This window comes from Lygodium microphyllum, chromosome 6, assembly GCF_053477565.2.
Source record: "Lygodium microphyllum isolate KBCC chromosome 6, Lygodium_microphyllum_v1.1.10, whole genome shotgun sequence".
NCBI classification, from domain to species: Eukaryota; Viridiplantae; Streptophyta; class Polypodiopsida; order Schizaeales; family Lygodiaceae; genus Lygodium; species Lygodium microphyllum.
Window position 1 is genome coordinate 124,820,619 of NC_141140.1, and position 10,554 is coordinate 124,831,172.

Genomic DNA, 10,554 nt, shown 5'->3' on the forward strand with positions numbered 1-10,554 from the left:
CTGGGAGTGGGTCGCCAGCAGGAGATGAGCCACCAAGAGTGGAAACGACCACCAGATCTGCAAAACGCAGCCTGATGATGTGTCGCCCAGCTGAAAGAGGGGCCGCCTGATGGAAAACGCAAGCAGAAGTCGTTTGATGACGTGGCAGCCTCGGGAGTAGTCGTCTGCAGCAAACGCAAGAAGAATGGCCACCTGGAGGGGCCGCCTGGGCAGTTGGAGATGAGGCGACAGCAACAGAAGAGGGGTGAGGTATCTCTCCACAAGGTTAGGTCCTCCATGCTCTCAGTCAGGCGATGATACCATGTGAGAGTGCGCAACGGAAGAAGAACACGAACACAGAGGAGGAGAGAGAGACAGCAGAAAATGAAGGAAGAAAATCTGCACTGACTGTAATGAATGCTGAATACAAAACTGTGGACTGATCAGCCCCTGCACGCAACCCGAAGCGTCAGTGAGGGCACCAGATCAGGCTGATGATGACGGCAGCATCGAAGACGGAGGAAGATGACGGAGTCGGAGTGTGCACCTGCCAAAGAAGGAGGGAAGATGATAATACAACTGACTGCCAAGTGGGAAATGGCTATAAATAGCCAAAAAACCCAAAAACTGGCCGACCTGAAATTTGAGGCCATAAATATGTCCGACCAGCATTTAATGCTGATCCGACCAGCATTTAATGCTGGTAAAAATGCCAGGAATGCTCAGAAAAATCCCGGAAAGGGTGGACAATGTCCGACAGGTGAGGCAAGCTGAAGAATGCAGAAACTGCCCCGGGAAACGCACATAAAATCCAAAGGTAGAAGAAGAAAACCACCCCATCCAAAGGTAGAAGAAGAAGGTAAAAGGCCTCCGCCAGGGTGTGCGAAGGATTGAGCGGTGGGTGGGGACCTCCCTTGAAACTGGAGGAATAGGAGCCCCCTCTGAAGTCGCAATAGATGTAGATGCCCCCTCGGAGGGCAAAGAAAGATCACGCCCCTTTGAATCCCCCTCTAAGTAGATAGGGAATCCAAAAACTCATGGATCACGCACTCCGAAATGTCTTAAGGATAAAGGAAGTGCCACCTATCATGTCGAAGAAGGTATCTGGGATACTGAATAACTCCCAGAGGTGGCCTCTTGAACCTGAGTAGGCAAGGGTGAAGGGTGGGGCTCAAATTGAGCAATGAGTGGGCAACAGTCACTACTTCTCAATGGAGCAGACCAGAAAGCCGAAGAAGAGGAAGGAGTCGAGCAGCCACATTTTCTCAAAGGAGCGGACAGGCGAGGAGACGGTATCAAACAATCACTGTCTCTCGATCGAGCATATTGCAGAACCGCGGGCTGTGGCAGCCACTGTATCCGAAAATAGATGGGAGAAGACAGATGCTAGCATTGCGACGATCTCCAGGAGGTCCTAGCGCCAATCAATTCTCCATGTACTCGAAAGGACTTAGTGCACATCAGATGCCTCTTATTACCTTGAGCATAGTACTTTGATAGCCGATGCAAAACAATCTTTTGTGGCCCACAAAGGAGAGGTGGCAAAGGTAGTGCCGGGTGGGAGATACATATACTCCAGGGGTGGGGAGCAAAGGTCAAAGTCGGCAAGCATCGGTGGTGTGTTCAATGATGCCACAGTAGGAGCACCCAGTAGTCTGGTCATCTATTGGTAAAGAAGCCATGGGTACTAGTGTGCCTTGCTGAAGAAGGAAGAGGTCAGCCAAGAACCGTTAACTGCAATGTCCGCCTCAAGGGCTAGGAGGGCAGTGGAAGGGCTAGAAATGAGTTGCCAGCTACTGCAGGGAGGAGCTGCCAGCTGCCAAGGAGGAGCCGCCAATTGCAAATGCAGCCTACAACAATGAGGGAGAAGCCGTTAGCTACAAAATATCACCACCAACAGTCTGGTTGAGCTGCCAGCAACACGGAGGAGCCGCTAGCAGTCTAGCTAGGCCACCAACAACAGAGAATAGCTACTAGCAGCAAGGAGGAGCCGCCAACAATCTAACTGAGCCACCAACAGCAGAGAACAACCGCCAGTAGTAGGGAGGAGCCGCCAGTAGCAACAAGGAGAAGCCGCTAACTAACTGGGAGGTGGAGGCAGCAACAGCAGCCCTAAACACAGGCTGGAAAACAACAAACGCAAGAGGAAGTAATCGTCGGTTAGGATGTTGATGCAGCGGAAGAAAAAGAGAAGTGGATGCCAAACCCGCCACCGGTCTTTGTCTTCACTGGAGTGGAGGATCTTTGCCACTATTTGAGCAAATCTAGCTCTGATACCATATCAAAAGATAGTGTACCAGCGAGAGAGTAGGGTTTGCAGGGAGGAACACAAAGTGAACTCCGCAAACATGGCGAAGAGAAAAGAAGAGAGAAGAAACTTTAATTAATGGAATGATGAAGTTCTGAATCATGGAGTGAATGTGATACAAGGGAACAAGGGTACCATAGCACAGGGAAGATGATAAAGACAGCCACGAACCACGAACCGCAATGTCCTCTTGAAGGGATATGAGGGCAATGGAGAGGCTAGAGAGAAGAGGTGACAAATTGAATGAATCAACCGTAAAGAATGAGTGATAGAGGCAGCCTATAAATAGGCAAGAGACTATCTAGGGTGGTTCCCAGAGAGAGGGCGTTAGCTGTCTAGGGTGGCGCCACACTGTGGGTGCCCAATCCCTTTTTGGGACAATCCACTATGAAACGTAAAACGCAAAACGCAAAACCCTAAACACAAAACGCAGAACGCAAACTACATGTGAAGGGTTTCTCAACACCTTGTTCCTTTTGTCCTGGCCTTGTCCCACATAGCCTGAACACTTATCCACTACATGCCCCAGTGTCAAATCCTTCACTACCTATGCGACGATCACCATGCCAAGAGCTAGAGGTACCACAATTGAAGTTCATTATAATTAAAAATCTTCATTAAGTTTTATTCAATCATTAAGTTCATTTCTCATTCTAGTGACATACCCCCCTCTTGAAATATCACAAGCGACCCAAATTGCACACAGTTAAAATCCAACATGGCATACGAAATGCCCAATCACCAATTCATGTTTTCCAACAACCAAGCATAGTGCCATTACTACATGTTTTCCAACAACCATGCATACTATCATTGCTGCATGTATTGTCAATGTACAATTATTCATATATGTTTCCAAGTAACTAAGCACGCTGCTATTACTCCATGTACTAGCAATATATAATTATGTAACATGATAGTCACTGCACTAGTAAACAACCAATCACAACTGGACAATCCATGGCTATTAAAGTGATACTCACTACACTATTGAATAATCAAGTAGAGTTGTAGAAATACAAGTGTTTGCCACACTGATCACAGTAAGTCTTGTTGAGTATTGAAATGATCTATTTTTTGGCTGATTTTTTGTTGTTTTTTAGAGCTGAATGGTTGATTTTATGAGATGATTGATTGGTTTGGAAGTGGTTTGAGAGTGTTTTGGATAGGTTGGAATAGTTTTATTAAGCTCATGATGTTTATTAGTAGAGATGTGATGTTCTGATATGTTCTGATTGGTCCTGATTGGTTCTGATGAGCTTCTGTTTTGTTCTGATTTGTTCTGTTTTCTCTCTGTAAGGAGAGATGGAGTATTGATTGATAGGGTTTGAGATTGTTTGAAAGCTTATTGAGTGATTTTTGATGGTTTGGAATGGTTTTGGTATGAGTTATGTGGTTCTGATGCTTTCTGTTGACCTTCTGTAACTCTCTGATGAGTTTCTGGTGAGCTTCTGTAGACCTTCTGTATGCTTCTGTATGTGTTCTGATGGATGAGAGTGTAGCTTGGGAAAGTTTTCTAGCCTTGGAAAGAGGTGAATACAAGTGCAAAAGAGCTAAAAGAAGTCAAAGAAGTAGCTGCTGAAGACTCAAGTAAAGACTGGAGTGAAGTGACAGTGGTGAGCTACGAAAGGACACTGTAGTGGCTCCGGTGCCTCTTCATATAAGACATACCTCTTGGGAGGTGCATCCACGACCTAAAAAGGATTATTGAGAGTGATTATTGAGAGATTGTAGTGAGGATATGATGTATTATTGATGGAGAGAGAGAGAGAGAGAGTCAGAGATAGTCAAATCTATCAAAACATTGTAATTGTATACGAGAGATTGAGAGAGAAGACTATGAAGACATTGAAGATGAATACTATGTGATGTATTTCCATTCAAAGATGGTGTATTCCTTTGCTTTCTTTGTTATATTGATGGATTTTGTGAAGATGTTGAAGAATATGATTGATTCTATCAAATCCGTGGGAGATCTACATGATGCTGCATGAAGATTTGTTGTGTCTGGTGTTCTTTTCTTCATTCTGATCATATAAAACCTAATAAAAAAGCTTGTTGATGTTACAATATAGATTTTCTTACAAGAGAATCCCCTTTTCCTTGGTGTTCCTCTTGGGGCTCCAAGTCTCAAAGCTCATTGTCTACTAAGAAGGATGCAACAAACCCAATAGCTTTTTATTCAAGCAATGTGAATCCCTTACAAAAGCATCAATCTCTTGTCTTAAAATTGGCCAAAGAGTCTTAATTGCTTTCTCAATAGCATTACTACATCGATACTCTACAACTGTAAACCCCAACTTCTTTTGACACCAAAGTCGACTATACATTTCAAAGAATCCATCCCATTCAGTTGTCAAACTCAGTATAGCATATGCTTTTCCTACTAGCAATCCAAACACACCAAGCTACCACAATAGAAATTCACCCATTCCCATATCAACTATGTATCATCCTCAAAGCTCACACCTACAATCAATAGATCGGATGTATAAAAACAGCCAATTAACATATGCAAAAAGCCCTCAACACAAGTCCATGACTAAAGCCTTAAAGATCATGAAGACAAAGGCTTTGGATAGCTGTAACTTACAGCACTACAATAGCTCATGTCACAATGCAACTGCTCTATCATGTGGCCATCCAAAAGCCATACTTTGTGCAAACATGAATTTGCCAACAATGCAAATAGAAGCAATATCCTCAAGTGCATTCCAAAAAGCAACTCACATCTCTTGCTTAGTTCTTCAAGAACCAAAGAGAAAACCATGCAGGAATCCACGTGCCACACTCTAATGCTTTCACAAACACTCTGCTCAGCAAGATCTCTCAATCACCTATAGCCGCTACTTTACAAGACTTATGCCCATAGCTATGGCTTCTTCAAAAGACTTATGTCTATGGCCATCCCTAGAGATCCATACTGCTTCACAAGACTTACAGTCATGGCCATCCCAAGAGATCCACATTGGTAACAACATAAAGCATTCCATTCAAGGTATGCATTTAGTGTCTTGCACTTTGCATATCAAGCAAAATACAATGACACAAAATGACCCGAAGCAATGTATGCACTACTACTACCATATGCATATCCACAACTATAGTCCAAATCACAATTATCCAAAAAGTATGATACTCAATGCTATGGTAAGCCTCCATACACAACTACATAACAACATATATAGCGTCTAGAACACTAATCAACTATCTACCATGTCATCAGCAATCGATGCACTTGTTGTTCTGCACTACTACCTACCCAATCCCGCCATCATAGAGTTGCGTTTGTTGTTACCAAACATCATCGAAGACTGCCTGCTACATTTCAAGATCTATCAGTGTATGACACACTCTTCATTTCATACTCTCTGTCCAATCCCTAAGACATGAGTTCAAGCTTCAATATTCACCTTGCATATTGTGTTTGCTGCATTGAGCATTGTACTTTGTACTTATTCATTATTCAAATTTATTAATCTTCTATGCACATGGTCTCTATGTTACCATAACCCTAATTGTGTTTCTTTATAAGTCTATGTGTTTGTTGTACAATCATGTTTGTATTCTATTTTCAAGCATTTCTTTACACCCAGCTACTATCCTAATCATCACAGTCTGGTGGACTACTCTAATGAATACACCTTCGCCTCCTCAGTGACAAGATTATTACTACTTTCAATAAAGGAAACCTTGCATGTCCTCATAAGAAAGGCATGCAAATTGCATCTTCATACAATCAAAACCCCTTTTGCCACCCGAGGGGGGTAGAGAGAAAGTGCTTGAAGAATTACTTAAGGCACAAAAGGCAAAGAAAAAGTCAATAAGGTTGTAGTATGCTCTCATAATGAAGGATTTGATTTAAATATTCTAACCTTTGATTACTAAAATGACATTGCCTAGCCCCAAGCGCACAAATGTGACAATCAACCCATACAAGGGAACACCATGCACGCCCTTGGGGAAGTGTAGGATCCCAAAGACACTAGAAACTAAAAGTATACACCTTATCTTCTCTATGTTTCCAAATTGGAAAGTTTCGAGGGAATAAATTTTTCTTGGAAAGAGCTTCAATTGAATAGATGAGTGTAACATCAACTTTGATATCCTTCGATACTGCTTCTCCCTAGCACTTTTTCAGCTTTGCCTAGTCATTGGTTTGTTATAATGACTACTTAGGCTGCCTTGATTGCCATGTCATCATACATGCTCCAGCTTGCTGCATTTTTTAGTTTTTTGCATCAATCTACTCTGTGCTTTCATCTATGTGAGGTCATTTTTGCATTTTCAATACTTTTCTTCACCAATCTTTGCTCCAACTCGTGGTTATTGCACTTGGAATCTATCTTCGGCAAATAATATACTCTCTTAACACCTCCTTCAGCCCACTCCCATGAGAGTCATCGATTGTTGGACTACTCTACCTTTTAGCATTGTATACATACATTCATTTTCATTAGCGTTAATTCAATTTTATAATATTGTCTTCTACTCTACATTTTATATTTTTGTCTGAGTTAGTGTGTTTTAGTTGTTTTTCCACATTTTGTGTTTTCTACATGCAAACCCTAGCATAACTTCACACAGTACAAGAGCTTATGCTCTACTATAGAGTATCTTACAGCTATCATGAGCCTTGGTTTATGAGAGATAGACAAGCGATACGTAACCAACTTACAATGGTTGAGACACCTTACTCTTGAGAGGCTATCATCTCTTCTTAGGCTTCTCCTTCAGTGGAGACCTTGAGGGGGCATTATGTTCTCAACGAGGAGGACAATTCATCTTCCCCTATCTTCACTCAACTCTTTGATAGGAGATACACAAGTCAAAGTCTATTGGGTGAAGCTAGCCACCTCTCCACTGAGGGAAGGCATACCACATTTTAGACAACTAGCGAATCCTCCTCTTACTATCTTCATCACAACCATGCCCGAAGTCAAGTTCATATAATACTTTTGATTTGTATGACTTGTAAGTTGCCATGGAAACCACGACCAATATTAATATGTTAATGTCCATAGAGGCAACTCTACAGACAAACATGTATCTTCATGTATACCTACTATGTTACCTCTTTTTCTTTTTCAATTAGAAAATTTACCTACCCACAAGAGCATACCACCCTGCACCCTAGTGTCACAAGTGGTACACCAATGGCAGCATAGACAAGTGCTGAGATAAATTGTTGAACACAAGACAAAAGAGAGAGAAAACGGATGAACACTGCAAAAGAAGAGAACTCAAAGACATGCCACGTATGGTGGAAGGTGCCTCGTACAATATCTGAAGCTTCGACCATATCTCGAGAGAGGTCCTACAAGAGTTAACCGCCGGTAAAACTTCTTTAGAAATAGATCCAAGAATAGCAAAATAGGCATGCACATCATCTGAAGCCCATGTAAGCACAACTTCCTCATGGTTGTCCTTATCAAAATCTTCGGAAAGTGGAAAAGGACACTGAGGACAGGAAATAGCTCAACAAACAATGTACCAAATCTGCTTTTGCACGAACCAATCTTCCATCACAGCACTCCATATAAGTTAATCAGTTCCACGTAAATTATCATCTCTAGAAGTGCATGGAGGAGTTTTATGTAGAGGATAAGAATAGAAGATAGAAGGCACAGAGAGAGAAGACACCCAACCAGACAGCACAAACTGCACAAAAATAGAGTTCACATGCAGTACTCCCACACTGATCACAAAAACACAATGCGGCCACTACCAAAATCTGCAAGAAATAGTCAAAAGATATCACCCAGCAGTGGAGAATGGTCAGATGCTGAAAATGCAGGAAATCTGAGTAAAAACAGCAGATGATAGCAGTATGGGGGCCTGCCAAAGGCAGCCAAGTGGGCACAGCCTGAAAACACAAATCTTGGGAGGGCTGACAGCAGCTGACACTGCATTATACGCAGAAATAAACAGAGGAAAATCTGCACAATTGACAGCAGCCAACAGTCGCCTGATTAGCAAATGAAGGGAAAGACCTGAAATCAATAGAGAAATCGCAGCAGGAAAGTGCAATCTAATACCATGTCAGAAGTGGTGGAGCAAAGGAAGCATAGACAAGTGCTGAGATAAATTGTTGAACACAAGACAGAAGAGAAAGAAAACAAAAGAACACTACAAAAGAAAAAAATTCAAAGATGTGCTCACGAGATGGAATCCATATACCAAACACAAGACTGTCACATACAACTATGAGTCACTAGCTACGTCAGCACCAGCACTGGCTCCTCACTCCAACAAGAAGTTCACCTGTTGAATGATAGTGACTAAGGAGGAGGAGGAGCCCCTCCAAATATAGGCACAAAATAGGCCAAATATAGCTGTTGGTTGTCCAACATTAAATGCTGGTCAATAGGCATAAAATGCCACAAACAAATCACTATAATAATCCCTAAAATAATAATGATGTGCCCAACCCTATCAAGCATGCACAAACTCACAGTTGAGCTGACAATCCTGCTAACACCTAGTACTCCATACCTTACACTTATCCACAAGTGAACACGCCTATCTATCCTAACATGGTTGTGTTGGGTATCCCCTCACACCCCTAGGACATATATCCATAGCCACTCAAATACAGGGATATCTATCCTCTACTTATGGTGCACATTTACACAATCCATGGACCACTCAGATATAAGGATTCCCACATCTTCTTATTGTGGGCACTTTGGTGCAAGCGCCAAAGTGTGCTCAAGTGTCCTAACCACCCTTTCTATTCACCACTTAGCATTGCACACTCCAATTGCTACAACCAAGAATGCTTCTACTGATAAGACTTGTTTTAACAGGTCGAATTTCACAACTTGGTTGAACCTAATGCAACAAGTACTTGAGCCTCAAGGTCTTTGGAACCTATAAATTGGCCTAGCAACCACATCAAACCTTCAACTCATCCATTCCAATCATATCTGCCAATGGAAGGCTCACAATGTTACAACACATGTCAAGTTGATAGAAGGGTACTTTCTGAGTTTCACCCACAATTGTAGAACTTTTCCCTAGCATCCAATCGCTGGAGTCATCGCATTGACCATTACGTACCAAGAGATCAAACCCAACATATCAATCTTGGTCACAAGATACTGCAAGTTCTCCATTAAGAAAAGGGATGATCTGAAAGTCAACATGGTGGGGTTTAGGCACCGACTCCCCAATTCGCCACCACAAGCTAACTGAAGTCAGATGATGATCAAGCCTCTTGCTTATTGGAAAGTGTTGAAATATGGAAAATCTAAGCTGCGATAAGTTTGCATACGCATTCTACATTTTGCTTTCAATGATTGCTTGAAACTCTTTCAAGCGCCCCTAGCTAACAAACATCGACTAATGGGTGCTCACAGCTGCCCTGACTTATAAGGTTTCCCCGTAAACTTCCAGACACACTGTGCGGATATCCTTGCGCATCACGCTTAATCTTCGGGAAAAACCGAAAACCACAGAAACCAAATAATGAAAAACAAGGAGGAGAGATCCCGGCGTAAACCTTGAAAACGAGTGCGGACAACGTCGAGAGGGTGGAGAGCAACAACCGTAGTTAGACCCGCCACTGCTCCAGCGACAGCATTCTCGATTTCCCATGTTGCCATAGCCTCTCCGCTTACGCCATAGAGCTCCAAGGCTCTCTCCTTCTTCTTCCTTTTTTTTTCTCTTCTTTTCTCTCTCTCTCTTTTTTTCGTAAATTCTCTCTCTCTCTCTCTCTCTCTCTCTGTGCGCGCGCCAAGTCAGCATCTGAATTTTCCAGTGACTGCCGGCAACAAGAGTTTCCTAGGGCCCACATGCTGGAACTCACGTTGGGACTAGTTTTTAAACATCTTGGTTAAAAGAATCTTGGCACAGAGCACCTACTAGTAAATTGTAATACAATTAGGGTAGAGTCTAAGGGCTCCGCCTAGTGAATTTAATAATCTTAAAATTAGAGCACAAGAGTGAAGTCCACTAAATTAGATTAGTAGAATCCTAGAGAAAAGAAGTGAGGGAAGTGAAGTCTTTGGGTGCAATTGCTTGGCTTCCCTCACATAAAAATCTCTCTCTCTCTCTCTCTCTCTCTCTCTCTCTCTCTCTCTCTCTCTCTCAGGGAGCCTAAGGTTTTGCTTGGGGAGTTTAATATGCATGTGTGTGTGCGTGCATATTTTTATGCACATACACATTTGTATAGGTATTAGAGTTGGAAGACATTAAGATTCTATGATGAGTCACAAGGTTTCAAGGTAGGTAATGTTTACAAGGTTTAATTGGGACTCTAAGAT

At 42.4% G+C, this 10,554-nt stretch overlaps 1 protein-coding gene across 4 annotated transcripts in view; it reads right to left on the bottom strand.

Annotated features, from left to right (window-relative positions):
* FOLT1 (folate transporter 1) overlaps positions 1 to 9,988 on the bottom strand; it is a 123,796-nt gene extending 113,808 nt beyond the window's left edge. For all 4 annotated transcript variants that reach the window (XM_087680010.1, XM_087680009.1, XM_087680008.1 and 1 more), the window contains exon 1: positions 9,792 to 9,988. In XM_087680010.1, coding sequence (XP_087536136.1) covers positions 9,792 to 9,894 — 103 coding nt within the window. In that variant the 5' untranslated portion in view covers positions 9,895 to 9,988. The remainder of the gene's footprint in view (positions 1 to 9,791) is intronic.
* Between the last annotated feature and the right edge of the window lie 566 nt (positions 9,989 to 10,554).